The 26788-nt window shown below is 53.5% G+C and overlaps 6 protein-coding genes across 6 annotated transcripts; 3 read left to right on the forward strand and 3 right to left on the reverse strand.

Moving 5' to 3' along the window:
* Positions 1-2001: 2001 nt before the first annotated feature.
* NCS54_00093700 (Zn(2)-C6 fungal-type domain-containing protein) lies at positions 2002-4287 on the forward strand (the record flags this gene model as incomplete). The annotated part of the gene is made up of 6 exons (XM_053146573.1): positions 2002-2071; positions 2136-2155; positions 2215-2315; positions 2372-2599; positions 2660-3265; positions 3327-4287. 6 exons carry the CDS (start codon positions 2002-2004, stop codon positions 4285-4287), a joined length of 1986 nt encoding a protein of 661 aa, XP_053002548.1.
* Positions 4288-6869: 2582 nt separating this feature from the next.
* Positions 6870-8799, forward strand: NCS54_00093800 (Hypothetical protein; the record flags this gene model as incomplete). The annotated part of the gene is made up of 7 exons (XM_053146574.1): positions 6870-6962; positions 7047-7094; positions 7167-7253; positions 7350-7500; positions 7560-8082; positions 8135-8350; positions 8406-8799. 7 exons carry the CDS (start codon positions 6870-6872, stop codon positions 8797-8799), a joined length of 1512 nt encoding a protein of 503 aa, XP_053002549.1.
* A 731-nt stretch (positions 8800-9530) lies between these two features.
* NCS54_00093900 (Glucanase) lies at positions 9531-11158 on the reverse strand (the record flags this gene model as incomplete). Its single annotated transcript, XM_053146575.1, has 3 exons — positions 9531-9878; positions 9930-10496; positions 10550-11158. 3 exons carry the CDS (start codon positions 11156-11158, stop codon positions 9531-9533), a joined length of 1524 nt encoding a protein of 507 aa, XP_053002550.1.
* A 3155-nt stretch (positions 11159-14313) lies between these two features.
* On the reverse strand, positions 14314-16103 carry NCS54_00094000 (Hypothetical protein; the record flags this gene model as incomplete). The annotated part of the gene is made up of 2 exons (XM_053146576.1): positions 14314-14409; positions 14460-16103. 2 exons carry the CDS (start codon positions 16101-16103, stop codon positions 14314-14316), a joined length of 1740 nt encoding a protein of 579 aa, XP_053002551.1.
* A 1915-nt stretch (positions 16104-18018) lies between these two features.
* On the forward strand, positions 18019-18552 carry NCS54_00094100 (DNL-type domain-containing protein; the record flags this gene model as incomplete). The annotated part of the gene is made up of 1 exon (XM_053146577.1): positions 18019-18552. The coding sequence occupies one exon, from the start codon at positions 18019-18021 to the stop codon at positions 18550-18552; it is 534 nt and encodes a 177-aa protein (XP_053002552.1).
* A 263-nt stretch (positions 18553-18815) lies between these two features.
* NCS54_00094200 (DRIM domain-containing protein) lies at positions 18816-26782 on the reverse strand (the record flags this gene model as incomplete). The annotated part of the gene is made up of 2 exons (XM_053146578.1): positions 18816-25353; positions 25401-26782. 2 exons carry the CDS (start codon positions 26780-26782, stop codon positions 18816-18818), a joined length of 7920 nt encoding a protein of 2639 aa, XP_053002553.1.
* Positions 26783-26788: the final 6 nt, after the last annotated feature.

Genomic DNA, 26788 nt, shown 5'->3' on the forward strand with positions numbered 1-26788 from the left:
TTGTGTTAGTCCACTCAAGCTTCGACAGAGGAGCATGTCACGCCACCCGTGCCACGCCCCTGATACCCATATTGAAGTGCCCTTGTATGTAGTCAAGCAGGCGCCTCCTGTATAGGCAGGTAGCCATATGCGGAGTTTATATTGTGTCTGGCTGCTTTCATCATATCATCCCCTTCTAACTTGACATATGGCGCCTCCTTCACTGCGTTCATATTCCCTCCTAGTGGCTTGGGGCCTCTGCGTATTATGTTGTGTATAATAAAAGTGCTCATCATACACCTAGTACCGAAACCACCACAAAGAGCGGCTCCCACGCTGTCCCCTCCGTTCATAAATATCTGATCCGCTTCCTTCTCCGTAAAGTCTGTGAGGGTGTGACTGAGAACGGCGGAGGGACGCATTCATAAAACCCATGCCCTGTTCTTTTCCTCTAGTGCTTGCATCCTCGGCTAGGCTAAGATGGGGGCAGTGTGACATTGGATCGAATCTTTCATATTCCCGGCACCGATGCGCGTCAAAAAGCAAAGGTTATTCCATCAAGAAACCAACACTCAGGTACCGGCGATCGGGATCATGAAATGCGCCGATTTGCTGGCAGTGCACCTCCGTAGCTAGCCTCTCGGCGGCACTATGAAGTTGAACTCTGCCATCGGGGAAAGCGAACCGGATTGCCCGATGAAGAAGGATATCCGACTCTCGTGGTGGGTATCTAGAATTGGAATTGCTACTTGTTTGACTACCTCTAGGCTTCCATGGACCTCTTCAGAGAATCTGCCAGGACTTGGTCAAAACGTGTAAGTTCCGCCTCCACCACGGGCTTATCTGTTGATGACTTGGGTAAGTCTTCGCGATGAATACTTCCTCTGCCTTGTTGGGCCTGTTCCTCTTCACCTGTTGATGGAAGGCATATACGACTCACTCGCCTGCCTACTCCACCAAATACCTATGTTAACAACCATGGATCTCGTTCCTAGGCTCGTATTCACAATGCTTGCCCCTCTATCTGACATTCTATCTTCATCAAAACTACTCAAATCCCGTCGGCGATATATCCGCGAGCCCCCCGCACCCCCACGCCCATCCGCTACAGTTCTGCTGCCATTACCGCCTTGGCTCTGGCTTACCAACGCTGCTGTGCAATCGCCTCCGCCATTGAAGACTGGTCTCTCCTCTCCCTTGGGCTCCATCCATTCCACTCCGGGTGCCCCACCTGACGACGACGGGACTGAACTGAAGTGAGGTGTGCGTGCGACCGATGAGACGACAGGCTGGGGTTCATCCTCTCGCGCCGCGTAGTCAAATCTCATGGGTTTTCATCCCCCCTCATCTCATGCTAACCTAGCTACCTAGGTAATTTCTACTGCATCCTTCCGATCCCCATCCCTCCTTCCAACAACGGCTCTGTTTTGCCTTAGCCGACATCCTTCGCCTCTGATCCGAGACCAGCATCAGAGCCCAGTCTGACATTAGTGCCATTCTCGACGCGCCGAGTCGCCGGCCTCATTCCATTGTTTCAATATTCATCCCGCAACCGTCGACTCGGGCCCTGCACGCCAACCAACGACGCCAGGCGAAGTGGGTTAAACTGCCCGCCCACGACCACCACCGCATTCTCTTCGTCTGTCTCTCACGCCCCTTTTGACTGTCCTCGACATCCTTATTGCCGACTTTCTGGTCAGTCACAGGGCGTGCGTGCGCTTCATCTAGAGACAAGCACAGGACAGAACCAACCGGCTGGTTCCGGTCCGTTTTTCTAGAAGCCAGCCTGGTCCTCGTGGCCTCAACTGTCCTGTCCCCCTCTGAAGTGGAGAAATTTGACGACATTCCAACCGTCACCATCAAGCTCTCATCATCGCCCGTTTCTCACGCTCCATCTACCTGGCCTGCCTACCTCAAACGACTTGATTTTTTCGTTACACCAGGGTATTTTCATTTCCCCAGGGTTTTATCCATCGATAGTGCCAAGGCAGCGAGCACCTGCTCTTCAGGTTCCTCGACAAGATGCCCCGCACTAGCTTCTCTCACAATCCTCTTTTGAGGGTCTCACGGCCTGTCTCGGCTTGCTCCCGATGTGAGTTGGGGCATCTGTCTACCTAGTGATGAAATTACAAATGCTAATTCAGTTCAACTTCTAGGCCGCACTGCAAAAGTCAAGGTGAGATAGATACCTTGATGATTGAATCATTGCTGGTAGCCGAGGCTAATTCTGTTTAGTGTGATGGTAAGCTGCCTGCCTGCACAGCCTGTGAGAAGGCTGGCCGTGCGAGTGAATGTTCGGCAGCGAATGACCAATTTGCTAGGGGCAAGGAAAGAAGGTAAACGGCGGCCCATGATCATATTGTTTTGTATCAGGCTACTGACTCCAGTTTAGCTATGTGGCAGCACTCGAGTTACGGATTGAGAAACTCGAAAGAAGGCTTCAATATGCCAAGTCACGTAAGGCATCGGTTGCCTTGCATGATCCTGACACGGCTCTTAATATCCAGCCAATGGATAGAAGGGATTCCCTGGCCGCCATCCGCGCTGCCGTATATCGCAAGGCGGCGCGGAAGAAGGAGAATTCTGATGTCAATTCGCTCGTATCAGACTTTGGTTTTCTGTGAGTGCTCTCCGTGTCGTCCTGCGTTGGCGATATAGGGAACCTAATGCGTGTCGATAGTTCTGTTAATGCCACGACACGAGATTTTGAGCCTATATCGACAAATATGACATTTGCGAGACTGGTTTTGGCAGCCACCACGAATGATGCCCTTCCAGAGTCGCCTGAATCTCGGTTGCCCCCTAGACATATCGCCCAGGGAATTGTTCAGCATTATATCGAAAACGTCCATTCGATGTATCCTTGCGTTGCCGAGATGTCCCTTCTGACGGCCATCGATGATCTCTACCAGCAAGACGATCGGGCGATTAGGGATTCCGACTGCTGGATGGTATGGATGGTTCTTGCCATTGGCAGTGCCGTCCAAAGCCAACGAAATCAAGACGAGCACTACCGCAACGGCGTCGAATACGTCACTCGAGCGATGAGTTATGCTGACGGCGCCCTCGCCCCTGGATATGTGACGCAGATCCAGTCTCTGCTTCTACTCACACAGTATGCGATGCTGGACCCTGCACATTTTGACAGCTGGCACCTGATAGGGTTCACAGCACGGGCAATCGTCGACCTCGGCTTCCACCAAGACCCTCCCCAGTCTGCTGTCTCTGATAAAACAGCTCTTGATATGCGAAGGAGGATATTCTACTGTGTATATGCCCTTGATCGGTACGTTGGTCCCAAGTATCTAGAATTCTAGTCGACCATGTTTCCTAACAGGCCTGTCCAGTTCCATCAGCATGGTTCATGCGCGGACATTCTCATTCACCGATGATACTATCAATGTCGCGTACCCTGCAGCAGCCCCACGAAGGTCGTCAAATACAGGGGGCATTTTAGGGCAACCGGCTGCTGATCCTGCAAAGCTGCTCTTTGAGCTTCGACGAGCTCAGTCCCATTGGTACCAAGTGTTGTACCAATCCGGATCGACGCCCCTCCCGGATCCAATTTCGTATATATGGAGGGTATGTCTTGACATGCGAGAGTGGCAAGAGACTCTTCCAACCGATCTTCCCATCAACATCCGGCAGTTATTCGAGCAGGAGTTGAGATATAGCTATGTATACTGCATTGCTCCTTCGGCCAGGGCGCCGCGTATCACGGATTATAATCGCATCCTCATATTTGAGCACTCGATGGCATATCTCGACAGCGTTCACCGAATTGCCCACCAGAGTGAGAATACCGGATTCTGCACATACCATGACGTGCTGAGGGTCTTTTTTATGGCCAATCAGTTCCTCGCCGTATTGAAGGACGCAGAAGACATGCTCCTGTCAGGAGTGCCGGTACCGATACCGATACCACCGCCGGGCGCGGCACCGCCCCCACCCCTGCCAAGACGACTGCAGCCGCAGGGGCTCAATGGAGAGGACAACTTGGACCGCAGCCTACAATGTCTAGAGAAGGTTTCACAAACGTTGGACGCATATGCAGAGCGATGGGCGGATGCATCGACATGGCAGGAAAATTTTGCAAGGGCATCTAAGGAGCTGGTAGAGCGACTCAGGAGGCGAAGGGAGATGCGCGATGCGGCAAGGGAGCAACGCCAGATGCAGTACCAGAGCGGAGGGACGCCGCCGCAACATCAAGGTGGTTTACAGATGCAGAATCCACAGCAACCTAAGGAAATGCGGTGGGTGGGGGTTGACGTTGGGCACATGATGCGAGGAGGTCTTCCTCCACAATGAGATCTGGGATGGAGTGGCTGAAGGGTTTATGGATGGATGGATGAAAGGAAGGCAGGCGGTCGCCCTTGTTGTCTTGTGTTGAATCGGCCGTGCATGAGAAGATCCCGGGCACTTGATCTCCAATGTCGCTATTGTGACTTGAGAAGGGGCGAGAAGGCTAAGGGGTTCGGGGATGGTCTGGAGGAGGAAGTACACATGAGATGTAGGCTACCACGATTAGTATGGACCTATGGTAAACATCAAATTTCGCAGTCTAAAGGCAGAGAGAAGGAAGTCAAGGAGCAATCAGGTAGGTGATGGACAAGGGTTACTGGTGGGCGCATGGGGTGAGATTGGTGGTGATATCTTTGTTGGCGGGACATGTGTGGGCGCTGGGGTTGAAAGTGTTTTGTTTTGCTGATAGGGGTAGGAAAACAGCTGAAATCGAACCGGTAATTTTCAATGTTTGCTCTTATTGCGAAGACGGTAGGCAGAAAGAACTGATGAAACCCGTGTACTAAGGAGCAGTAGACTCTTTGGATGACCGAGGTTAAGGCAGTGTGGATGAAAAAGGAGGCTGAAAGGCTTGGGGAGGAAGTGGGCATGGATGGGTTCGAGACGAGTTTTGTTTTCCGAGTAAAAAGGCCGAGTCCAAGAGATGGGAGGTTCCATGGTATGAGCCCCCCTCGTCATTTGGATACTTAGGCTAAATGGAAAAAGAAGGGATGCCTCGCTCTCGAGGAGAAGTTGTGTGTGTGTGTGTGTGTGTGTTGAGTCGGAGGATAGGCTCGATCGATCAAGTGGAAGCTGGCTGTGCTGTAGGTGGAGAAAATGCGGCTTGATGGTGATCAGGCGACATTTTCTGTGTCATTTCGATGTTGATGTTGATTTGAACGAGTCCAATCAGAAGGGATAGCAGGCATTGATTGATGCGTATATAGGGCGTATGGTGACCGACCCCTGGCTGGGTTCATGCTCTGCTCTGGCCGATAATGTCCGAGGGCGTTCTCACCTCGGTGCGGAACCGAAGCAAAGAGGAAAAAAGAAGCGGTCCTGTAAGCTTCGAGTCGACTTGAGGGGACGGGAACGGTCTGGCACTGCCAGGGGCAAGCAGATAAATGGCCTGCAGCTAATGTGAGAGTCGGGTGAGGTGATGGGCGGCGGTTCTTGGCGTTGGACGGCGGCGGCTCGTGGCCGAGAAGGATCGACCTTGGCTGGCCAGGATTGTCTCGGTGAGTGGTGTGTTCTCACCTTGCAGATTGCACGGGCGAGAAGGGACATCAGTTGACCGAAGGGAGGTGTAGGCATCTGGTTAGTCATTCTAGGGATTGAAGCTCGTGGTTGAACAGGACATGATGATGAGCGATGGCATGGTGAGAGTGGGTTTCTTTGGTACAGCATCAACACAACACAACACAGTATGAGCATTGTCTTTATCTTAGATAACCTTCTCTTGTAAATAGAATCCTCCGTCCAAACAAGTTAGGCCTCGCTTCTTTCTCCACGATATCATCTTGGTTGGTGATGGAGATGCGGGGAAGATAGGCCCAACGACCAGCTACTCCGCACGGCACAAGAGAGCGGAAATGGAAATCGTGGAGGGAAAGAGCGAAGCGGGTCTCGACGTCCTTGGTCTGAGCCTTGACCACACGGAGAAATTCGCCCCGGATAATTTTCCCACCAATGAGAACCCCGATCTAGCGACGCGACGCAACCATCCCATCTGCCCACGAGCCCTTCCCCCATTCCCCACACCCACTTCTAAACGTCCCAAACCTCCAAAGCCCAAAGCAAATCAACCCCCAGCGTCTGTGGAGGTGAGGCTAGCCACAGGAATCGGGGGGGCGAGAGAGGCAATGGACGCACCCAAAACCGACATAGCTCCCGAGCTGGTGGAGGAAAACGACAAGGGGGGTTGGCAGGGCTCACGGAACTCGGCACGGCACAGCAGATGAAGGGGACGTATCATGTTGAGTGCTCATCACGATGGAAACACCAAGAGATTCGCCTTGGCCGTTCACAAGCGCCCGTGGGGGAAGAGACCCAGAGTCAAAAAAAGATACGACTCCGCGTTGGGGGTTAGAGTCCGGCTTTGGTTCGCGGGGGTCCGTCCCAAACTGAGGCTTGAGCTCTGGAACTAATGGAGAAACCGAACCACAACTTCAGTCGAAGCAAACGTCACGGGCCGACCAACTAAGCGACTACTACTACAGTACTACGTGCCGGGTTCAAAGTTTCAGGGAAGCTACTGCAGCTAACATGGGCTTTGGTCTCTCATACGTGATCTTCCTACTCTGTCTTTTCCCTAGTCATGAGTCTCCTGTTCCTTTCTGCCCGGTGGAGCAGGCTAACAGTCTCGACCTGGGGTCTGGGGTCCGGGGGAGGACTATCTCTAAAGATAAAAAGATGACGGGAGAAGCCTTTTCTTCTTCTTCTTTTCTTCTGATCTCTGTGCTCAACCATCCCTCTCTTCCCTCCCCCTTCCTTTCTTATACAAAGGGGTATCTCTCTCTCTCTGCCTTGCTCGACAACCAAGGGGTTCCTGTTCCTGTCTTTTTACAATACACAAGATCCCATATACGAGTACATCACAAGCCGTCAAGATGGTCAGCAAGACAAGAACCTACAACTGGTTCATTGCCATGGTGGCAGCGTCCTGCATGACGCTCTACGGCTTTGACTCGAGTGTTTTCAACGTACGCAAAGCAAAACCCTTCCCCAAACATGACTCGCCTCCCGCCCCCAAGAACATCCATCGCTGACTCGTATCAAACATGCAGGCTCTCCAAGCATCTCAGCACTGGCTCGACTGGTTCAACCTCGACCTTGTAAGTCGGCTCTCCCTTGCCGCGTCTTGTTCTTGGCAGCTCGTGGCTAACCATGGATCTTCCACTCTCTAGAAGCGGGACAGCTACACTGTCGGCTTGATCAACACGTGCTACACCATCGGTGCCATCGTTAGCGGCTTCTTCATTGGTGGCCCCCTGGTATGTTCAACATCCTACATACCCTTGTCTGCCTCCAACTCTTCCCCAAATGCAGCCAAGGGAGCCAAGAGTGTGTGCTGATACCCCCCATCACAGGCCGATCTCTGCGGTCGAAGGGTTGGCATGGCTGTCGGATGTTTCGTCACCATCATTGCCGCCTTCATCCAGGCCTTTTCACCCAAGGGAAAGCTTGGCGTCTTCATTCTCGGCCGAGTCCTCATCGGCATGGGCCAGGGCACAGCTCTGAGTACGTAACCCCCCCTGGCTTCTCGACTTGAAGTTATACCCGTACTAACCCCACCTCAGCTGCCGGTCCCGTCTACATTGGCGAGGTGTCCCCCGCCAGCATCCGAGGACAGGTCATGACCTTCTGGCAGCTCTTCTACTCTGTCGGTGCCTTCATCGCCTACTGGATCAACTACGCCTGCGGCCTCCACCGCGAGAAGCTCGGCGAGTGGGACTGGCGCATGGTGGTCATCTTCCAGATCATGATCCCCATCATCGTCATCGCCCTGCTGCCCTTCCAGCCCGAGTCCCCGCGATGGCTCATCAAGAAGGGCAAGATCGACGACGCCCGCGCCGCCCTGCGACGGATCCGTGATACCGAGGAGGAGGTTGAGGAGGAGGTGCTGGCCATCCTGGCTGCCATCGAGTACGAGAAGGAGGCCATCAGCCCTGGCTACGGTGCTCTGTTCAAGGACCCTTCCATCAGGAAGCGTCTCTACCTCGCCTTTGTCCTCAACGTCGGCCAGCAGCTCACCGGCCAGGGCACGCTCAACACCTACTCGACTTCCATCTACAAGCAGGTCTGGACCTCTTCCGAGAAGATGTGAGTTTCCCTCCTGTGCTTCTCAAGTATAGTGCTGACTCTTGGACTGTAGCAACCTCATCAACGCGCTCTGGGCTACCATGGGTATTCTATTCACCCTCAACGCCGTCTGGACTGCTGATCGCTTCGGTCGTCGCTGGCTCTTCATGGTCGGAGCTGCTGGTATGGCCGTCTGCATGCTCATCGTCCCTGTCATCGGTCTTGCGACTCCTACCCCCAAGTCGGAGCCAACGGCCATTGGTATCGTCGTGATGCTGTACCTCTTCATGTAAGCTCATACATTCCCGTCTAACTCAACACACCCTCTAACACAACATCCACAGCTTCTTCTACAAGCCATCTTGGGGTGCCGGTGTCTGGATGTGGACCAGCGAAGTCTTCTCAGCCAACGTCCGCTCCCAGGCCGTCGGAATGGCCTCGCAGTGCCAAAACGTCGCCAACACCATCTTCCAGCAGTTCTTCCCCACCTTCCTCGCCAAGACGGGTCTCAAGTGCCTCTTCTTCTTCTTCGGCGTCAACATCCTCCTCGGCATCTTTGTCTTCTTCTTCATCCCCGAGACAAAGGGCATCGCCCTCGAGCACATGGACGCCATCTTTGGCGGAGCCGACCACACCGAGAAGGGAGCCCAGATGATCGGCGCCGAGGTGACTCCTGCCGTGGAGCTCAAGGACGGGGCTGAGATTCAGCAGGCCGAGAGGAAGCGCGAGGATGTTTAAGAGAAGGGATTTTAGGAGAGGTCTCTCTGGTAGACTTTGTTTATGAGTCATTATGAGACTGGCAGTTGTTTTTACACGCTGTTTTGATGTAGATACCAAGATGGAGTCAATACATGGGCATACCCCTGAAATGTTTGCGCGTGTTGGTTCAGGTCCCGAGTGATTGACAAGATTTCAAGAACCGCTCGATGAGTGGAATTGGAAGTAATTGGAATGCATATTAACAGGAAATCCTAGTCAACAAATGCATCAAAAATATTGACATATTATCTCGATCTATCTTGGTGATCAACGTAGCTCTGTGGATAGGTTACACCAGCAATGCCCTTAACCCGAGTTCCTCCTGTATGGGTGCTCTACGTTCATCCTATAAAACTTCACAGGCAAGTCAAAAGGTTTTTATACTTTCAACCTATTGTATACCATCTCCCATCTTGAGAAGATTGCAAAAGTCAGATTCAGGGGTAAACGAGTCACTTAGCAAACAAGGCAGGTAGATGGAGTAGATAACGACAGATTGTATTTGCAAAAGAAAAAAGTATAATACTGGAAAAGGCAAAAAAAAGGATGTAAAGCTATGTGCAGGAAGAAGAAAAACAGTCAACAAATCATCTCTCTTTCAGCATCGTTTGTTCACGACCACCCCTTTTCTCCCCCTTTCAACCCTCACTCATCCCACTCAAATCTCCTTGTTGCAACCTCTTTTCAGAGACAAGACTCTTCTTGTCAATCTAGTAGCACTGGGAGTAGTAGTCGTTGATCTTGTTGCACTTGTAGGGAGACACGCAGGCAGTGGGGCCGCTGTAGTTGATGCCGCCGCACTGGCCCCACTGGGGGACGGTGCCAGGCTCCTCGGGCTCCTCAGGCTCCTCGGGATCGGGGTTGTTGCCGCCGGTGCCGGAGTAGGTGCTGCCGATGGGACCGAACTTGATGTTGGAGAAGCTGACGCTGGAGTTGGGGACCTCCTTCTCGAGGGTGGCGGGGACACCAGAGTCCTCGGGGCAAGAGCCGCGAGCAGAGCCGGGAGTCTTGGAGCCCTTGGGGTAGGTGGAGTCGAGCCAGAGCATGTTGGCGTAGTGCTAGAATGTCATGTTAGTGTCTTGTCCGAGACTCAGGGGTTAGATACTCACGTCGTGCCACAAGCTCATGACGAGAACCATGGGCTTGGCGAGGGCGTCGTTCATGCCGCTCCAGCCACCCTTCTTGTTGAAGTCATCGGGGTCGTTGAAGGCAACCTTCTGGGCCTTGCAGAAGCTGTCGGTGATGGAGCTGCCGGGGTTGTTGACGATCTCGGACTGGGGGTTGCCAATGACCTTGCCGTTCTGAACATACAGACGCTTGATCTCAGAAAGCTTGCCGTCGCTGCCCTTGATGAACTGGGTCACGACAGTCAGCTTCTTGGTGGTGTCAACGTTGAAGCCGGAGCCGGGACCGTAGAAGGTGAGGTTGCCCTGGCGGTAAGGGTTGAAATCGCAACCATCGGGATCGCAAGTTCCAGCATAGCGGGTAGAAGAGTAGGTGCCACCGCAGGCATCGCCCTCGCAGGACTGCTGGGTGAGGCTCTTGCATGGATGGGGCGTGTAGGCCGTGGAGATCTTGTTGGCCTCCCAGATATCCATCTCAGGGCAGCAGGTGCCGTACTTGCCGACGCCGGCGTTCTTGTCGCTGGCGGAGGGCTTCCACTCGTCGGAGTTGGCCTTTGATGATTGTCAGTAACTACCCCTGAAAACTGGTGACTCGAGATACTTACAACTCCGTTGATGAATTTGACATCGCGAGGGCACTGGGCATCGCAGTAGCCAGTTCCGTACTTGGCACCAGCCTTGTTGGTGCTGAAGCGGCTCTTGCCACCATCCTTGTCCATGGAGACGAAGTAGAGAGCGCCGTTCAGGCCGCATCCGATGTTGTTGACATCGACATCAAAGGTGAACTCGTTGCCCAGGAGGTCGAACATCTGGTAGTTGTTCTCATCCTCCATGAGGTAGAGACGGCTGCCAACATTGGTGCTGTACGGTCCAACAGTCACGAACTTGAGGTTGAGCTGGTTGCCGCTCGAAGTGACTCCGTAGGTGCCAGAGTAGTCAGCACCATCAAGACAGCACTTGTCAGCGCAGGTCTTTCCATCGGGGCAGAGAGTCTTGTCCCAGGTATTGCCGGTGTAGCAGTTGGTGCTGCTGGAGGTGCTATGGGTCCATCGCCAGTTGGCATCAACCACGACAGATCCGCGGACGTTGCTGCAGCCGCTGGATGTGCACTTGGACCAGGTCAAGGCAGGCTTGCTTTCGGCGTTGAGGGTGCAGGCTTGCTGGGCGCGGGCGGTTGCCAGCAGAGCCGAGGCGGTGGCGAGAATGCGGTACATTGTGAATTGAGGTTGTATCCTTTGTTTGAGTGAGTGATGAGGTTGATGAGATGAGGCTGATGAGGAATATCTGAGATGGGAGGTCCAACACCTTATATAGTCGTCTGCTCGTCCATGGAGTGGTGGCAATACACAGTTGACAAGGCCATAGTCGTTTAGTTCCTAGTTCATCGTGAGCACGTTGAGTATGGAGTCGTGGCAGTGGAAGCCGTGATGCCGATAGAGAGCTCCAGCTTCACTCCCCAGACCAAGACCGGGTTTCGGGCCGCCTCTTCCCTCCAAGGCACTGCCTTGCCGCCATCGCCACTAGCCCATCCGAGCTCCTCAGTTGATGAGCCGAGAGAATAGGCGCACCAAGACCAGAGAGCCATCACCTACAGACATCGTGACATCCAAGTGGTGTAGGTGGGTACGCTCTAGAGCCTCTGGTCTCCTAGCTCATCTCCGCTTACCGTCCAGAATGGTAAAGATGAGATGATTTCCCACAAGATACCATGAACAACAACCGAATCGGTCCGCCTTTCCAGGATGAGGTTGACCTGTAGCCTCCGAAGAGGCTGCACTCGCTTTGACTCCTCATTGGAGGAGCTCCCCAGGTTGCGCCCAGGACAGCCATGTGTGAGTGGCTAGGGATGCCTCGAGGGAGGCGTCCTTCTCCGGAGGCTCGAAAGCGGCTGTCATCGTTTCCCCATTCTCGGGCCGTCGCTTCCATCGAGCGTCTGCCGTGAGCTAACGGAGCGTGGACCTGAGGCCAAGGACGGATCATCCGGTGATCGGATACCCCCCCTGGGAAGGCAACTGAGCGGGAGAGCTTCACCCCGCAATCTTATTCAGACATTCGCCTCCTAGTCAAGCAAGCCATTTAGCCGTGTGTGTCGACAAGGGAAGCCATCCCATGACTGGTCGAAGGATTCTCGAGCGTCAAGGCTGAGGTGTTGTAGGCTGGAAAGGCGCTTGCCACGGGCGAAGGGCCTCCGTGCGGGTCGTTTTTGCCTGAGCTTCCGATCAAAGCCGTGAGTGAAGTCGAATAAACTGCAATTTTAGCCCAAGAGCGAGCAGCCAAGTCCGAGGAGTCTCGTGGTATAGGCGAGATGACGGAGAAGATTGCCCTTTGCACACATGGAGGATTCGTGAGCAGAAAATTGGCATCCCAGAAAGCAGTGAGCCCACTCGATATTCCTTCAAGTACGTACTTGTCCGCACGAGTTTGTCCTATGTTGGTATCAATAGTAGCCTTGACGTGTTTCCCATCAGAGTCTTGTTGGACAGGAAGTGCCCCTCGGCGCTTAAGCCCTCCTGTGTTTCGTTCTCCATAAACGCAGATTCAATATTGGCGCTTCAACTGCATAGAGCTTAAATCCCGTATTGGCCTTTCTCGACAATAGGGCTCGAGACGAACACGCGTGAAGTCGTCGAGTGAGACGGGTCGACGGCACTTTCGGGAATGCAGCCGTCGGTTTCCACTCGCCTTCCAGCTAGTTTGACGCTCACGATGATGAGGATGTGCGGCCATAGTCACATTGAGGCTATCGTACGTTGCTCATGTGCCATCTTGTCTATCCCAGACCGACACTCGAGTCATGTGGCAGGCAGAACTTGCGGAGCCGTGGACCCCTGACGGACAAGGTAATAAGGTTGGAGAGCTTCCCGATCCAGATCCAGCATTTTGCGGGTTTTCCATGAGAGGTCGTGCATACATGGGTCTGGAATCACCACGTTGCCTTGTGAGGAGGGCCTTGGGTAGGGGTCTCGGCGAATCTATGTCCGGCAGGCACCTTGGCGATAGGAGGTCGCATGTGATGGCCAGGTCGCAGTAACTAATTAGCACCAAATGAATGGCGTTTATGCTTCAAGCGTTGAATGGCTGGTCGGTCCGGGGAACTTATGAATTAGCTTTGGTAGGATCTGCGGTAGCATGTCGAGTGAGGTCTTGATGTTTCAAGGTTCAAGACAAAGTCAAACCCTGATCCTTCGCCATCGAGAAGGCCCATCGAAGCAGAGAGGGCCCCTCAGCCTTGTCCTGCCGAGGCAAAGACAAGGCAGATGCGATCCCTCAGCCACTCGGCCACCGCAGGCCGAAAGGTGGCCCTGAATCCTGGACGCTGGCTCGGGTCGAACCGCCCTATGGCAGTCGCCAAGCCGGCCGGTACTCCAGACCGGAGGTAATGACCGCACGTGGAGGAAGTGGCCGAGATGCGACAGTGATGTGACTTCCCAAAGGAGCATGCGGGGTGCTCGAGTGGCCGTGGTGAGTGGTGGACGGATTCGATCGTGGAAGGGGTTCCTCCGGATTGTCCCAATATGGACAGCTTCTTGGTGTGATGGGATGGATGGTTCGACAGGCGAGGCAGCAAGGGATGGGGATAAGCAGCTAGGGTAGCATGTAGCAGCACCCATTCTCGGGCTCCGGAAGGCCGTTCAATGCCGGTGTTTCAGGGCCATGATGGAGGTTGATGGTGTCGTGATTGGGTAGAGCTTGGCCTGGAGGTCAAAGTCAGGTGGCACACGTGACGACCAAATGTCGTGGGCATCACCTGCATCTTCCAAGCATGGATGCTTCAACCGCCCCCTTAATCAAGCATCATGCATATCATGTCACCTCTTTTTGGATGGAAGCCACTTTATTGCTCCTTCGAGGATCAACCTTGGCAACCTCCCTCCGAGGACACAACCATAACCATGTTACCACAGAGTCCATCCATCAGGCGTCGGCTCAAAACACCCCTTTTGCACTAATATATTCTACAAAGGTGGTACTGGTACTGCACAATACTCTACACCTCGAATCCATCCATCCATCCTGGCTGGCTGGCACATCCCCGTTTCCACAATTACCAACGTCAAAAACCGTCCACTGAGGAATCCATATCCTCCCGAGACGCCGTAAAACATCCCTGAGTCCCAAAGCCACCGCCCCAAAGCTTTTGCTCGCAAAAACAAGACTCCCGAAATGAGACTGATAGGATAGATATATGCAATGCCCTTGTGTCTTGGAGCGAGCTCGCTCACTGAACATGCACGGGTTGCCAGCGTAGGTGAGTGATAGACGGCGTTCGGCTAAGCTGTCTGTTACTCTTGCTTGGCGACCGTGAACTTTTACTCGCCCGAGCTTCAGGGGCTGCTCTTCTTTCTTGCTGCTTTCCATCTGTAGGTTCCTAAACAATACGAGGGTCTTGGAAATGAAGATTCTTGCACTGGCGAGGAAGCCTCTGATCTCGCTCATAGAGATATCCACAGTTGGCACACAGGGTCTAGGAACCGTCAGTAACAAGTCAACAAATCCTTGAGGAGCTGCACCTACCCTTGGGCCTGCAGGGCCGTCTCGCACTGCCCAGACGCTGGTGCCCCATATCTGGCAATGCCAGCATCTCCACTGGAGTCTCTCTTGGTCCGTCAGAGCTCCGCCGCCTCCATATCCGCCCACGTCTGGAGTTCCTCGCCCTCCCGGCGTCCCTCCTCGGCCCAGCGGACTCAGGCTTCGGAATCTCCGCTTCTTCTTCGACCGCTCGCCTCGTCCCATCCGCTCCTCCTCGACCTCCATCGGAGCGCCAAACGGTGTGCCACCCAGCATGCCTGTCGTAGAGCTGAACCGTGCCGTCTCCCGACGTAACCGACGGACTTGACGCTCTCGGTCGCCCTCTCGCTTCTCGATTTCTTCATTGCTCAGGAACTCTACCTTGGGTTCCCAGTCGTCTCCTAGGTGGTCGGGATCATATCTCCAACCAGCCTCCACACCGTGGGCGGCATCGTTTGGCAGTTCTTGCTGTAGTCCACCCCATCCGGCCACAAGTCCACCCGCCTCGCAGGCCTCTTTCTTTAGTCGCAGGACAGCCTCATAGATAGCATGTGTCATGGCTGGAATCCACTCTCCGGTAAGACCTAGGTCAGCACACGTCACCTTGGCAAACGCCTCAGCAGTGCCTGGTGGGTGCAGCAGAGACCATTCAAACTTGTCTGTGTACAACATTGAAGCCAGATTAAGGTTCAGGTTGATGATGCATCGATATGTATCGTCAGGGTTGTAGTCATCAGAATCGGGGAGAATGGGAGTTGCCTCAGCTGTCACATCTGGGGCCTGTGTCTGAGATGGAGTGGGTGCGCCTCCTGTCTGCGCAGGTGTGTCTGGTCGAGAGGTGCCTCGGATCGCAGAAGCGGGAGATTCGTCCCGAGACTTGAGGGCGAAGCTTGGTCTTGGGGTCAATCCGCTGACCGTCGGTTGCGGGAGAGAAGGAGCCGGCTGCTCCGCGTGGAACAGCGGGTGGAGGGCAACGCCCGCATACTCCTCGAGCTGCGTCCGAATCTGTTTGCTGATCTCGGCGATAGCGTTTTGCCTGTGAGGAAGGTCGAGATCCTGCACCAGAGTCTGAGCAAACTGGTCGGTCGAGATCAGCGTCTCGTGGAGATTCCAACAGAAAATATCTCGCAGCTTATATGGCACCGTCATCTCCTGTTGTCGATACTGAGGGAGGGAGATGTCGACGGTATTGGGATTCGGTGTTGGAAATGGAGGCGGGGGCACGAAGGCCGGAACATCCAGGTCGATCCGGATCGGAATCAGTGTGAGCGGCAATGTAGCCTGCACCGCATTCTGCTGATCGCTCCGAGCCAAACGATGCTTGGCCATCCAATCGCGCCAGATGCCCTGGACCTCGACGGGCTCCTTGGTGTCCTTGCCTGCCTTCTCAGCGATGTCTTGCCTGCTGACCGAGTCCTCCTTGCGCAAGCTTCTCAGGCCGGTGGGTCGTCTTCGGGTGTCGTCGCTATCCTCATCCAGGTCGTCGTACCCATCTTCGGCGTAGTTGATGATGGTGGTGCCTCGCTTGGTCGTTCTCGAGACGGGGCCAGAAGGCGCGCTCGGCAGTACGGGGGTGAGGAGGGAGTTGTTGTAGCCGCGCAATCGCGGCGCGTAGCTCGACAAGAACGCCTGGGGCTTTGATCGTTCCATTGTGTGCGTTAGGGGACCTCGAGGGTCATCCTATACTGGACCAGTAAAGGGAGCTATGCCGACGCGCGAGGACTCGTCTCTCGCTTTTGCTCCAGTGCGCCGGGACGCGAAAAAGACGACCAAGTTGCCGGGGCCTGTGCGAAAGTGATGGAAAGTGCACAGTCGTGGAATGGGAGGGGACGTGGTGACTTTGGCGTGTCTGTTGTGATGGCTTCAGCGCTCGATGCTTGATGGAGTCGCGAACTGGGGGCCTTTTTCTCAATCGCGTCGCTCACTGTCTGCCACAAATTCGGTGTTTCCCTTGGAGAGCACTGACCACCTATGGGTTGTATTATGTAATCATGTGTGATTGCCTACCCTGGACCTTCGCATCAGAAAGCCTGGTTTTCTCTCAGCAGCTATGAAGTTGGGATGACTTGTTGATACCAGCTTGATCTGTAATATTATTCCATCTTAATTTCCATACGTAATTTCTTCCTACTCTTAATAGGTTACTGGTAACCATGTGCATGCTTGATGATAATCCAACCAACAGTGACGAAGTATGTACATGAATGAACCCCTGGCTTCTCCGAAAACCATTACAGTGATCCACATGACGAAATTCAACCGTTGCACAACACATTCGTGTATTATATCTAGACCCAATCAGTATTTCCGGGGGCACACGACTAATCGATAGTCGTCACTCAGAACGGCGTCTGCCCAATTCTGGCAGTCGTTAGCGGTGACCACTTCGTCGACATGGTAGACTTACATGTTTCCCTCTGGGTAGAAACGGCAAACGTCGAATACTCTGCATGGTTCTGACACGCTGTATGCTCTTGAACAAGCGATGTGGGTTGTTTGTGACCACATGCATTGAGCTGTGGTTATCAGCTTCAAGCACACATTGCAAGAGCGTGGCCACTTACACCAGTGAAGCCAAGGCTCCTTTCCATCGTTGATGGGCTGCCCCGTGTAAAGCCTCTCTTGCGAAAGCCAAGCATTCACGGCATTCTGAAGAGGTGTGTCGTGGACAGCATCACACTGGGTAGCTGTCTGCTGAAAGATGTTTTCACCCTGCAAAGGTCGGAGCTCAGGAGGTGCGTGACTGAAGGGTTGCGCTCCGGATCCCATCTGATTTGCCCAATACTGTGCGTAGGCCGCGAGATCTGGGCTCTAGCCTAGAGGGTTGATGCCCTTGGCCTGACGGGCTTGGTTGATTGTGTTGATGGCAAGGACGAGGTCGTCGTTTGCGGAGACAAGGGCGGCGAATAGGAAGAGGGTCAAGGAGGCAAGAGTTGGAATGAGCTTCATAATGAGAATTCTCGGAGTTTTCTATAGAGGAACGAAGGAGTGATAATCAGATGCTGGTCAATAGGGAGATGTGATGGTAGGGTTTCTGCAAAGGTTAGGAGTTATTAAAGGAGAGGGATCATGAATTCTCTGGGACTTCGAAAAGGATTGTATTAAGAGAGGGATTAGGAGGAAAGAACGTCCTTCCACCCATTATCTGCAATTGCTTAACTTGGTAACAACCGTTTATTCAAGGCAAGTCCACACATGGGCTGAGTCCTGCCATGTGGGCTTGATAATATCCATGGCAGGCACATGGCTCTAAGAGCGCGGCATTGGCATCAACACTTCCAATCTTGGGTATTTCATGATAGTTTCAAAACATTTATAGGCCTCTCCCGTCAACATCGGACTCAAGTGTAGTCAAAAAGTACAAGTCGACCGTGTAAGTGCGCCAACTGCCGTGATTCGTCAAGATTCCATGATGGACCTTACTAAGTACCCGGACCCACGAATGACGTCTCGCGGCAAAGCAACCCCGGATGTTAAAACATTTCTCAACTCCGACTTGACCATCACCACTTACATCTACCCAAAAAAAACACTACCTTTCATCCTCACCCTTACAACGCAAAAAATGGCCTCTCGCTCAACACCAATCGTTTCCTCGATCCTGCGCCAGCTGCGCTCGCAACCCCAGCGCATTATCCGCGCTCGCCCCGCCGCAGTTTTCCAACCCTTGATCGCCTCCCGCGCGGCGCATTCGATCCCCCGCCCGCCGACGCAAAAGTACGCGCAGCCCAACCGCGAGCAGGCACAGCCCGGAGAGGAGCCCAAGAGCGAGGGCGAGCGACCAGAGATCAAGCCGTCGTACTACCAGCTGTCCTTCACCTGCGTGCCCTGCGGCCATCGCTCCCACCACAACGTCTCCAAGCAGGGCTACCACTATGGCTCTACGCTTATTACCTGCCCTGAATGCCGAAACCGTCACGTCATCAGCGATCATTTGAATATCTTTGGAGATCGCAAGATCACCGTCGAGGATCTCATGCGGGAAAAGGGACAGCTCGTCAAGCGAGGAAGCCTGGGCGAGGACGGCGATATTGAGTTCTGGCCAGAGGAATCTCTTGCTCAATCTGAAGAGGGGGCTGGAAAGACCGAGAATTCATAAGTCGCCATATGGGTTTTAAGATGTACGAACAAAGATAAAAGAGCACCATGTTGTATGATAGAGTAGAGGGCATTGGGTGGCGTTGGTAGGATACCCTTCTCATAGACAAAACATATTGATAAAGATTCGCCTTGATGGCGTTGTGTATTTTCCCAATCTCATCTACAGTGAACTTTTATATATCCACAAGCTAACGCCTTGAAATAGGTGCTGTCTAATGCCGAAAACTCCAAAACGCCACTTGATGCTCGGCCACAACTTGTTTACCACCGCTTGTACGACTGCCTCATCACCTTTTGCTCCTTGGATCGCGTCTTCTTCCGCTCCTTGTTCTTCTCAAACTTCTTCCGCTTGTCCCGTCCATACTTTTCAGGGTGCGCAAGCGCCTCGATCTTTCTCTTGCTGGACCGTTGCTCTCTCTTGGCCCTCACTTCCTCCCTGATCGCCAGCAGCTGCTTCGTGTACTCGGCCGTTCCAAACTTCTTCTGCAGGGCATCCATGAGAATCTGCGCTCTGGTCTTGAGACCCTCATGCTTTGTCTTAAAGAGCTCATCGTTTGAGAATGGCGGCGCAATCGAGGGGTCGGTGAGGTTGTGCAGCGGCACCAGGATGGCCTTGAGAGATGGCTGCAGGCGATCCAAAGGAGACCTGCGGCAAACAGTCTCGAGAACCTCCATAGCAGCAACCTTGGGCGTGATGGCCACCGCTCTGGGGGGAATCTCCCTTCGGATGATGTGAGACAGCTTCCAGAACAGATGCTGAAGATCCGTCTTTCGTTGCTTCTCCTCGACTTCATCAGCGTCCTCCTCCTCCACCGCCTGCTCTTCGCTCTCACTCTCCTCCTCCTCTTCAACCGGAGGTCGCACGGGCAGACGAGGAGTCAGGAAAACGAGAACCTGGACAGCCTCTGCCCCCAGTTTCTCATCCACATCACGAGTCGCCAGAACACCAAGCGCCTGCCTGACAAGATCCTGTACCTTTGCCAGGTCAAGTTCAAGTCCATAGCTGCCCTCCACCGACTCGCCAATAGGGGTGCTACCAGCCTTCTGTGCGAAATCAGCCAAGAAGGAGCTGATCAGGCCGATGGACGCCACCTTGACAGGTGTATCAGGATGAGAGAGACACTTGGCAATGTTCGCCCACATGTCCTCACTATTGCTTGCCAGAATCTTGTCGGGGAACACGGTCATAGAGGCTCGGACAACTCCCAGCGCAGCCTCGAGGAGCTCTCCATCGACCTCACGGATATCCTCAGCTTCGATGACGCCGTTGACCTTGGAAATAACAAGCTTGAAGTCCTTCTTGTTCTTCGAGGCGTTTTCATGGGCTTCGAGGTAGTAGCCAAAGACTTGGAGGGCGAGCTTGATAACTGCCTCGTTCCCATCCTTGTCGAGCCACGAACGCAACAGGCCTAAGAAAGTCTGCGTCCTCTCCTTGTCAGCCTTGCGGAAGATCTCCTTTAGCAGCTCGCCCGCTGCAAGTCGACACTTCTCGCTGTCATCGTTGGCCAGGACAAAGAAGAGCGGGAGGAAACAAGTGGCGGCAACCTCCTGGACGAAGTCATCGGAAGACTTCATGAGCAACAGGTGGACAATCTCCATGACAGACAGACGACCACCTTCTCGGTCGTATTTGAGATTGGCGACGATAAAGTTGAGCTGCTTGGCCCAACGGGCCTTCTTCTGAGGGTACTCTCGAATGAACTGGAAGAAGGCGCCTCGTGCCAGATCACGAGTATCCTTGTCGTCGTTGGTGATCATGACTGTTCCGACATAGTCCATAGTGTCGTAGATGGCTGCAGTCTCGATATGTCGGTCTAGAACCGATCGCAAAAAGTTGAATGTGACGTGTCGATACAGGGGCTCCGTCAGATCATCCTTAAGCTTGGCAAGCAACATGTCGATTGCCGCGTCCTTGACCGGGACATCTCGGCGGTCTCGAAGGACAACAGCCAGCATCTTGAGCGCTGCTTGAGACAGGTCAGTCGTGGTAGAGACCGCCATCGAGATACCCTTTGTTGCTTCCTTGACAGCAACCTTGTAGAGCTTATCGGCCTGGTCATCAGGGAATGGCACCTTGACGATGACAGCCAGTAGTCTGAAGGCCGAGATCTTCACTTCATCCTCTCCGCCCACAAAGGCATCACCCAGAATAGGAACAAAGCCAGAGATGTTGGCAGCATTCCTCAGACTGTCGTGCTTCTTCAAAATGGCCCGAAGAATGTCGACGGCGAAGCGAATGAGCTTGTAGGTGTTCTTGGTTGTCCTACCTCGCTCGCCACTCTTCTTGGCACCCTTCTGGACCAAGTACTTCTTGACCCTCGGATCGATCTTCTCTTCAACTTCGGGCTTCTGTGAGTTGTAGACGTCTTGAATGACCTCGTAGCAGAAGACCAGAGTGTCGCGGCTTTCGGCAGCTGGGTTTTGAAGGAGACCCGCAGTAATGCGCGTCATGAGGGCATCAATTTTGCGAATCATCTTGAGGTCAACTTTCTGCATCAGGAGGGCCCGCAGAGGCCTCACAAGCTCAATGAGCTGGCTGATGGACGCATTCTTGGCAACCAGCTCCATTGAGTCCTGACTCTTGCTGCTCTTGATCTCCTTTGTCTGGCTGGTGTATCCTTCGGCATCCTTCTCCTGTCCGATGACGCCGAAAATGTCGTCCATGATAACCGTCACGATAGTTGGAAGGCAGTAGTCCAAGTCACCAGGAGAGTAGCCAGGGATGACTGCAACCAAGATCGAGTGCATAGTGTACGAGAGTACATGAAGCTGGTATCCTCTGGTGAGAGCTCCTCGAAGTTCCCTGAGAATGAAGCCAAAGAATGAGGGGCCAAGGTTAACAGCAATCTTGACCAGGGTATCTCGAGCCATGTCTCGAGCCTCCACAGATTTACTTCGAAGAATGTGGCTGATATCCGTCAAGACACCTGCCAACTTCTGATCCATTTGCTCCGAAGGTAGGAGTTTCAGGAGCCTGATGATGACTACACCAACAGGGACACGGTAACTAACCTCCGACTCATCCTTCAGATGAAGATGCTTGATGAGCGTGGGCAGGAACGAATTTTCTACCTCAGCATGCAGCTTCTCTGCCTTTGGAATCGTGAGAGGAAGCCTTGTGCTGGTGGAGGACGAGGCATCGACTTGGTCCACTTCCATGCGTTCCTCTGGAACCTCCTCAGATGCAGCAATGAGGGCATCGGAAAACTTGCCAAGGAGACGGATTGTCTGCTTCTGAAGATCGGGCTTTGACTCGACGTAGCCGATGTACCTCTGGAAGGTAGTACGGTAATGCTTCCAGTGCAGAGACTTTGCTAGGTTACCAATGGTGTTGGTCGCCTGCGCACCGAGCCCATGGTCATCGCTTCCATCAGTACGACCGAAGATGAAATGCTCCAGAAGTGGGATAAAGAACTGAGCAAGATTCTGGCTACCCATCTCCTTCTGGCTGTTGGCAGCCTCGAGAATCTGAAGAGCCTCCAATTGCCTCGAAGTCGCGGGACTCAGAATGTTGAAGAAGAAGGTTGGCTCTGCAGTCTCCTCTGTCCTGTCATTCAACAAGGCGCTGAGGTCGGCAATGGGCTCCCACTCGGGCATTGTCATGATGAGGTGTCCCATGACCCGGAGATACTCTCGTCGAGCGGTGTCGGAGGGTTCGCGGGCTCCGACATAGAGAGCAGGGAGGATGACGTCTCGCAGGTAAGCGTCGAACTTTTCCTTTGAAGCATCAACTGTGCAAGCAGCCACATCTCGAATGAATCGTCGAATGCCATCGGCCGAGTTCGACGAGAGAATTCCAAATTCTTCGTCGTCTCGAATATGGAAAATCAAGTTGTGAAGCAGAGGAAGCCACTGCTTTGGAGTGAGAGGGACCTCCCGGTCACCTGAAATGGCACTGAAGGCGGCGAGACGTTTGTCGTAATCTGGCTCCTCGATCCGACCCTCTTTGAACGAATTGAGGGCTTCGCAGAGGCCAGCAACTTCCACCAGATCATTGTCTTTCCCAGCGAGAGCCAGCAACGCCCTTGACAGGGACTGTCGGTTCTCTTGGTCCTTGAAATAGCTGTAGAGAGATGAAACAGTGTCGTACACGTCGTCAAGGAGTGATCGGTCCTCAACGGCATTGGAACGTGTGACGTATTGTTCGACAATGAGAAGGATTCTGCCCTTGAGCTTGGGGCTGACTCGTCGCGGAGGCTGGTTCAGGAGGAAGATGGAAATCTTGATCACAGACTGAATGTCCTGGGGATCCTGAACAATCGGTGCCAAAGACAAGATGGTCTCCACACATGCCTCCAACAGGTCATTGCTAAGGCCTGACATATCCAGAACCGTTGTGATCTGGGCTAAGATCGCTGCGGCATTCGTGTCAAGGAGCTCGGCTTTGATAACCTCGTTGTACTCCGACTCTTGAGCGGGCGCGGTGGCAAGCTTCACCAGGTTACGAATGATGGCCAGCACGTGAATCTTGACCTCGTCCTTGCCCTTGGTTGAGAGGGTTTCAATAACCTTGGGAAGAACTCCATCCGGAAGAACCTTGTCGTGTGGCGCGAGGAAGAGAGCGACACGAGGAAGAACTGACCAGGTCGAGAAGAGCTGTAGCATGCCCGATACTCCCTGAGTCGTCTCGATAGGTAGATTGTCAAGTCTTGGAACAACAACCTCTTCAATGATGATGTCTTGATACGGCGCCCACTGGAAAGATTGAGCGTTTTGGAAGAGCGCATTCAGACATTTCAGACCAGTCGAACGGATCACTCTGAGAAGAGAATGTGTGCTGGCCTTCTCCTCCTCCTCCTCGTCAAGGGGATTTTCCGGATCCGCGCCATGTCCGCTCAGTTGTCGACAGGCGAAAACAAGGCAATAAAGAACCGCGTTGAGGAGGGTTTCGACGTAGGGCGTCGCGTTGTTTCCAAGCTCGGAGATGACAGAGGAAATCATATTGAGGAAACCCATTTGCTTTCGAACAGGGAGCAGGGGCTCGTCAAATATCTTCTTGGATGCGCCGACGACCATGACATCCTTAAGCTTTCCGGTGGCGATGTCCAAAAAGCTGCCCATATCCTCAACGCTGAGATTTCGCAGGACAGCAAGCCTGGTTGCGTGAAGTCCGTGGCGACCACTAGCCGCGCCCTTCTTGGAGATGGTTCGACCATAGAGCAATCGAAGGAGGACAGGCATCAACTCGGCCCGGTGTTCCGACTTGATGGCAGTATCATCCTGAAGGAAGACAGTAAGCTCGTTCTTGAACCGAGCTTCGTCAAGGAGAAACTCGAGGTTTTCTTGGTAGGTCTTGATGGCTTCTTGCTTCCACGCAAGGATAGCCTTGAGAGTGACTTTCTGGACTTCAACATCACCATTCTCCATCAGCTGCAGAAGTGCAGCATAGACTTCTTCGTGTTGGTACAGGACTCGAGGATTGATGAACTGCGAAAAGACACCAACCATGGCTTTGCGGTCCGCGAGAGACCAGGTCGCGCCCTCGGAGGTGTCTTGCTCATCAGCCGAGTCAGGAGTTCGGTCATCGTCACCCGCCCAGGCGAGGAAGTGTGGAACAAGGTGACGAGATCTTCTCTCTGCAATGGCAGGGATCGCGTTGAACACTTTGAGCGCGCGGGATCTAGAGTTACCAGCCGCAACCTCTGCTGTCCGTTGCTTCTCGTCGAAACTTTGCAGCATCAAGTCATCTGGGCGTTCAATGGCCTCTTCCACCTCATCTGCAACTTCTTCAAGCCGGCGAACTGCGGTGCATTCAAAGTCGGACACAAATGTCGGACCCGAAGAGTGGGTTTCCGATTGTGAAGGGCCCCAGCGAGCCGAAGGAACTTTGAGCCAGCGGAAAGCAACCTCGCAGACCGCTTCCTCTCCAGCCTTGGTCTGGGCGATTTGCTTCATCGTCTCCACGGAATCATCCCAGACGGGCGAGAGCTTGACCGTCAGCATACCGTAAAGGAATGACGGAACTGCCTGCTGCAGCCACGACTTGTCCTCAAATGACGCGTAATTCTGACCCAGCTTGCGAAGGTGCATAGCAATTGTTCTTGTATGTGCGAGGCCCAGGGGAGTCTGCTCAACTTCGATCATAGTGTCAACGCTGTTGAAGGCATCTGCAACCGGGTTGAGTGTCTTGAGCAGTTCCAAAGATGCCAGGCGAATTTCGTGAGACGGAGAGCTCAGGTTCTCAACCAATGATTTGATGACTGGATCTTCTTCGCTCGTCGAACTCTCACTGCTTGTGCTGCTTTGTCTCTCAGTCGTCTCTTTGCTTCGAAGAATTTCCTCGTAGGCAAGATACGCGTGAAGGAAGCCAATAGACTGTGCGAAGCGTGGTACAGCAGCTCGCAGCAAAGGGCTCAAGGCAATGTCGACAGATCCGGCAGCCTTGCTCATACGAAGATATGCATGGAATCCTTGGCCAACGATAAAATGAACCTCATCAGATGCAAGAGATGAGGAAGGTCGCAGAGCCAACTTGAGTTTTCGGAGCAGAAGCTCGGCGATGCGAGCGTTTGTGGATGGATGAACCGTGGTCAACTCCAGAATTCGGAGCAGAGCAGAGTACTTTGGCAGACACCTATCCCTCCAGACCTGAGGATCCTTGTTGTAAGGACCCCTCTCAGGGAAAGGCGAGATTTCCAAGCGCTCAAACTTGGAAACGATCTGGTCTTGCCAGGCTTGCGGCATCCTGCAGCTGTCCTTTTCGCCCGCGGGCGGAAAAGCGCGGTTCTCGATCATCTTAGGCAACAAGACACATAACATGTCCTCATTAGGGCCTTCAGACCAGTGGTTGGCAATAAACCTGACATGATTAGTCCTGAGATTAAACATAGAAAGAAGGGGGCTTACTTCTGGAAATCATTCCGGAACAGACTTCCGAAACGTTGAGCATCCAGCTCGCAAAAGTATGAGCAGAAAGGGATGAACCATTTCATGAACGGCTCCCGGCTCAGGGATTGAGTAAGTGAAACAATATGGGGTATTAAAGCGTCGATCGGCGCGTGATGCCAAACAATGGCGATGTTGACAATAACAGACTTCCACACAACGCTTTCGGCATCCTTTGGCACTTCGAGCGCCGCTTTGGTAATATTCGACAGCATTTCGACAAAGTTGCGGATAAGAGGAGCCCAGTCGCTCAGTCGATATCCCTTTCGAACTCCAGCCAGGGTGCCGTAGATCCTGAGTAGAGGAATTGCTTGCCACTGACGATCAGCCGCGGAAACACGCTCCATGTTGGCTTGAACCGACTGATGAACTCCCTCAGCGAATTCTCCAAAGGTGTCGACAGTCGCATGGTGAATCACGCTGGTCAGAACACCACAGACGACATCGGTCCAAATAGTCTCCTCTGCGAGGGAGCGCTCCTCCTCAGGAATAGCATCGACCAAAGCGGCAAAAATTGTTGGACCAGTCGAGTGGATGATGTTGTCTGTACCCTTGATGGCCTCGGCGAACATGGTCATCAAACCGTCCTTGTAGAGGGTGAACTGGCGATCAGACTTGATGCTGATGAGATCGTCCCGCGCACATTCAACCAGGCGCTTGAGAGCTGTTTCGCGGTGCGACGGCGCGGCGGCCTTCTTTACCAGGAAGCTCAGGGCTTCAGCGGCGAACCGGGCGATATGAGGAGGATGTCGCGACTTTCCGAGTAGAGGTGCCATGACCTTGAATGTCGGTCGCAGGTCCGGGACGAGCAATTTGGAGAGGTATTTGAACAAAAAGGCGAGGGAGCCAAATGTCCACTCGATAACCTCGACAGGCTGAGGTTTGGCGGCGATTGCCACCATCAAATCCAAACTCCTCCCATAATGTTTCTCGAATCGGACTCCCAGGTCGTGTGAAAATGCTGTAAGGAGATCCAGAAGAGGCTCCAGAGCTTCCTTGTCTTGGCCTGAGATGAAATCGGCCAAAAGGTCCATTATCCGCTGCTCGAAGTGCAGAAGCTGAGGGAGACTCTCGCACAGCGGATACACCTTTGTCTTGAAGGCGGAGAAGGGCTTCGAGACATTGAGCTCTCCCCATTTCTGCAGCCCGGTCTGGAAGTACGACGTCGATGTCGAAAGGTCTTCGGTTTCGAGGTCATGGCGTCGAACTTTTCGCAACGGCTGCAGGGAACTGAACTTGGAGATCTTGGTGCTGAAAGACTCCCATCGATGATTCTTCTGGTGCGGTGTCAGATTCTTGTTCTTTCGCACCTTGGCGATGCGCCCGGAAGAGTTGGACGGCATCTTGGC

Source organism: Fusarium falciforme, chromosome 1, assembly GCF_026873545.1.
Source record: "Fusarium falciforme chromosome 1, complete sequence".
Lineage (NCBI taxonomy): Eukaryota > Fungi > Ascomycota > Sordariomycetes > Hypocreales > Nectriaceae > Fusarium > Fusarium falciforme.